We start from the raw sequence: 3771 nt of genomic DNA on the forward strand, positions 1-3771 counted from the left end.
GCAGCAGCAAGGAGCGGCTCCCGGGGTCGTGACTCCCGCGCCTGTGGAAATTAGCCTCACCCAAGACAATTTCCCCCCACTTTCCAATCTGCCCGCCCCTGGTGCGTTGGGGGAGGCCGGAGGAAACGAGAAAGCAAGGGGGGAGGGGCTTGGCAAAGAGGATAAGCTTCCGCACGCTGCCCCTCGACCCGTTGCCTCGCACATGCCGACGGTGGGTGGGGACAGGGCTGTCTCTCACGCCAATCCAAGCACGCTCCCTACACGTCCCTCTCCCATGGTCGAGAAGAACGACGGGAGTGCCGGTCTGCCTCGTGCCAAGGGAGGCTCCGATGTCGCGCCGATGGTCCCTGCGAATGTGCTGGAATCCCTCCAGGATAAGGAAGGAGGCTTAGGAAAAAAGGCAGGAGAATCAGACACGAAACCAGGGGACCCGGCGTGTGCAGCCAAGGACGCTTCGCTGCCGCCTCCGACGTTGACCGGCTCTCTGGTTGAGAAGCCCCCAACTTCTACCTCTACCTCCACCACATCCTCCTCCTCCTCCTCCCCGACATCCTCCACCGCTACCAGCACCAGCACCAACACCTCGACCCCTGCCCTGTCCACCTCCTCCGCCCCTCCCTCGGTGCCTTCCTCTGCCACCACACCCACCGCCCCTCCACCGGCACCGAAAGGACCGTGGGCCGCAGCCGTTCTACGCGGGGCCATGCACATCGACCCGTCGGTTCCTGTGCGCCTGCCCTTGCGAACCGCGGCGCCTGCGTCCCCCTCGGCAGCGGCTAGTGGGGGCAGTGCTTCCACGGCCGCCAGCAGCCGCGCCAGCAACAACGACAGTGCGACCGGCGCCGGGTCGAACGTCTCGGTGGGAGGGGAGGGAGGGCCACCTTCGTCAATGTCTACGGCCATCGGGGAGGAAAATCGCAGTGCGGCATCGGTGGGACGGAAGAAAATGGAAGGGAGTGGGCCTGAAAGGGTAAGTGGAGGCGGAGAAGCAAGGGTGGGGAGAAGGGGCGGGCGCAAGAGAGGCTGGCCTAATGATGTCTTTGTTTTAATTTGTTATTCAATGCCTTTTCCACGGCGATTGGTGCATTTATTCGTATTTGTACTGTCTGAAGCCAGCTTTTGCCCTCTTCCGTCACTGCCTTGCTCGTTTCTCGTGTGAAGTCTTGGACGCCATAATTCATGCCCTCGTTCCTCTCCAATATTTCCCTGTCCTGGCGTGCTTCATTCCTTGGTTCTTCGTACCACAGCTCGGCAGCAACAAACCTACTTCCGTTGAGGCCTTGGCCGAAAGCAGTGGGAAAAATGCAGTGCCTCCGATCCCAGGGGGGACATCCCCGGCCGCCACCGCGTCCTCGTCCTCGTCCCCTTCTTCTGCCCCGGTCGCCAAGGGCCCATGGGGAAGAAAGAGCTTTGTGGAGGTCGTTAGGCTGACGGGAGGCGGGCAAGCCAGTGGAGGAGGAGACGGCGAAGAAGAGAAAAAGTGAATCCCGAACGCAGGGTTGGAAGTGGAATGGGACATTCACAGCGGCAGCAACGTCTGTACGACAAAAGACTTGGCGAGCCCAGTATGATGCTGATGCGACAACAGTGAGGAAACCGGGACGTCTGGCCGGTGTGGATGGGAAAGAGTTATTTTAAAGCCGTGGGTACATGGCAGTTTCCATGCGGGCGTGGCCGTTATTCGGCCGTTGAGGTGGAATGGGGACTCAGTTTGACTCCGGCACCGCCCCCGTACCATCTCCTTCCCTCGGCGCTTTGCGCACCGATTCCAGTACCGAGCCTGCAGGGCAATCTCTTTCATGCATGCATTGGTGCTTAGGTGGATACGGCGTTCCAGGAGCCTTGACACCCGATTTTGAGGGCTCTATTTCGCTTCGTAATTTAATGCTGGGAGGGACCGTTGAAAACGGTCAACAAATAGGAAGAGGAAACCGGGGAGGAAAGGGATTAGGCAGAAATGCATTGGTGTTTCTGGTCTGTATTTTTCACGAGAGATATGTTGGAAGGGTCCGAAACCAAAGGGTTGGAGCCCAAACATCAAGTTATGCCGCCGTTCACACCCATTCAAGCAATAGATTTTTGACGTTGCACGCTGCCATCCAGAGAAGCATAGGCTACACACGCGGAGGCGGACAAGGAGGATGAAAAAAGGTGTACAAGAGACGGGTGTTTCTGGCAACGGGTTGGAAGTTTAGCACAAGAGAAACAAAAATTTCTTCCTAGAAATGAATCCCTGTTGCAAGACAGCATTTTTCCTTTTGGTTGCCGTGGTAGCAATGGGTATTCGCTTTAGGAGTTTCAATGGTTGTGCGAATCTTCACGCTTTCGTTTCCAGATTTCGCTTTCGACGCGTTTGCATCCACTGCTTTGTCTATCTAATGTAGAATATACATTTCTTCGCGTCTCTAGTCCTTCGATCCCCCACGTCCCCCATTCTGAACCAGTGAGAGTCCAACCGGCTCTTGCACTAATAGGCGGAGTGCGTTTTTTCAATGAAGTCTCTTTAGTTTTGATTCTACCTGCTTTCAAATATGGAGCAGGTGCGATGTTTTTTGCATAACCTCACAACCTTAGCAAGAACGGGCACACGCAGTACTCAAGTAAAATCCATTCTGCATTTTTTCGCCGTCTATACTCCCCCTACCTGGGTATATACGTTCGCAAAAAAAGATAAAGGCAGCTTTTTTATACAGCTTCATATCTACGATCAGAGAAAAAAATCCTACGCTTCTCTTCGTTTCCCCCTCGATGATTCCTCACAAATGGAGATAATGACCACCTTGGGCACCTCATAAGACATTTTACGATCCCACATCTCCTCGTTACACACAATCACAGTACATTTCCGAGCAATGATGCGGTCGCCCAAACAGGAACAAATGAGTTACACCACGACATGCGAATACGGTTCAATTCTTCTCCTAGTAAAACAGTTATTGAATCATATCTCCATTTCTTTAACATACACTTCCAAAAATCGGTTCGAATACAGACAGATTCGAAAAAACCAAACGATACTTCCAGACACGACCAACGTGTATTCACACAAAATGAGGCGATATCAAACGAAGTCTGGGCATCCTCCTACCCACTTGAGCCGCGTTTCCTGTGGGACGAGCCCGACTTTGACCGTGTTTCCTATGGGACAAGCTCGACACTGCGCCTCACTTTGACGCTTGAGCAGTTTGCAGCGGCGGCTGCAGCTGTTGTTCAAATTCATCCATGTAAACGGTATCATGTCGCGGTTGCTGCAAGGGTGGCTGCCAGCAAAAATTACGCCGGCAGGCTTGTCGGGCGCTCTGAAAGGGGATATCGCCAGATACCGAGCCGTCAAATGCCATGTCCATCTGATCAAAGGAGGAATCTGCTTCCCCCGTGGTTGCTGGCGAGTAGAAGCCCTTGGAAGGCAAAGAGGGATGTAAGAGACCGCTCGGAATGTTCCGTTTCCCTTCAGTCAAGGCCGGTGTCTTCGACGCCAGCGCACGATTCACACCATCTTCACTACCGCAGCCGGGAATCAAGACCGTATTCCCAACCCTTTCTTCCCGTGATTCTCCCGGCCCTGATGCCAATGCCTCGTGCCGCTGGTCTGTTTGACCCTGCCAGCCTGGTCCCAGTCGTTTCCCACTGCTTCCCCAGGCTTTCCTCCGCATGGCTTCTTCCACCTCCTCCTTAAGCTGCAACAAGCGCTCCGAGGACCGGATGCGCCGCATTTGCACGTCCAACGCCTTTCCATCCCTCTTGTCCATGCCCAAGAGAGCGTGTTTGGAG

General features: G+C 54.7%; 1 protein-coding gene across 1 annotated transcript; it reads left to right on the forward strand.

The window, feature by feature from the left end:
* Position 1: 1 nt before the first annotated feature.
* On the forward strand, positions 2–2230 carry NGA_0475100 (uncharacterized protein; the record flags this gene model as incomplete). Its single annotated transcript, XM_005853647.1, has 2 exons — positions 2–970; positions 1248–2230. Coding segments are annotated over 2 exons (1206 nt in total), but the record flags the coding sequence as incomplete, so codon positions are not given.
* Positions 2231–3771: the final 1541 nt, after the last annotated feature.

This window comes from Nannochloropsis gaditana (genome assembly GCF_000240725.1).
Source record: "Nannochloropsis gaditana CCMP526 unplaced genomic scaffold scaffold795, whole genome shotgun sequence".
In the NCBI taxonomy this organism is placed as follows: Eukaryota; class Eustigmatophyceae; order Eustigmatales; family Monodopsidaceae; genus Microchloropsis; species Microchloropsis gaditana.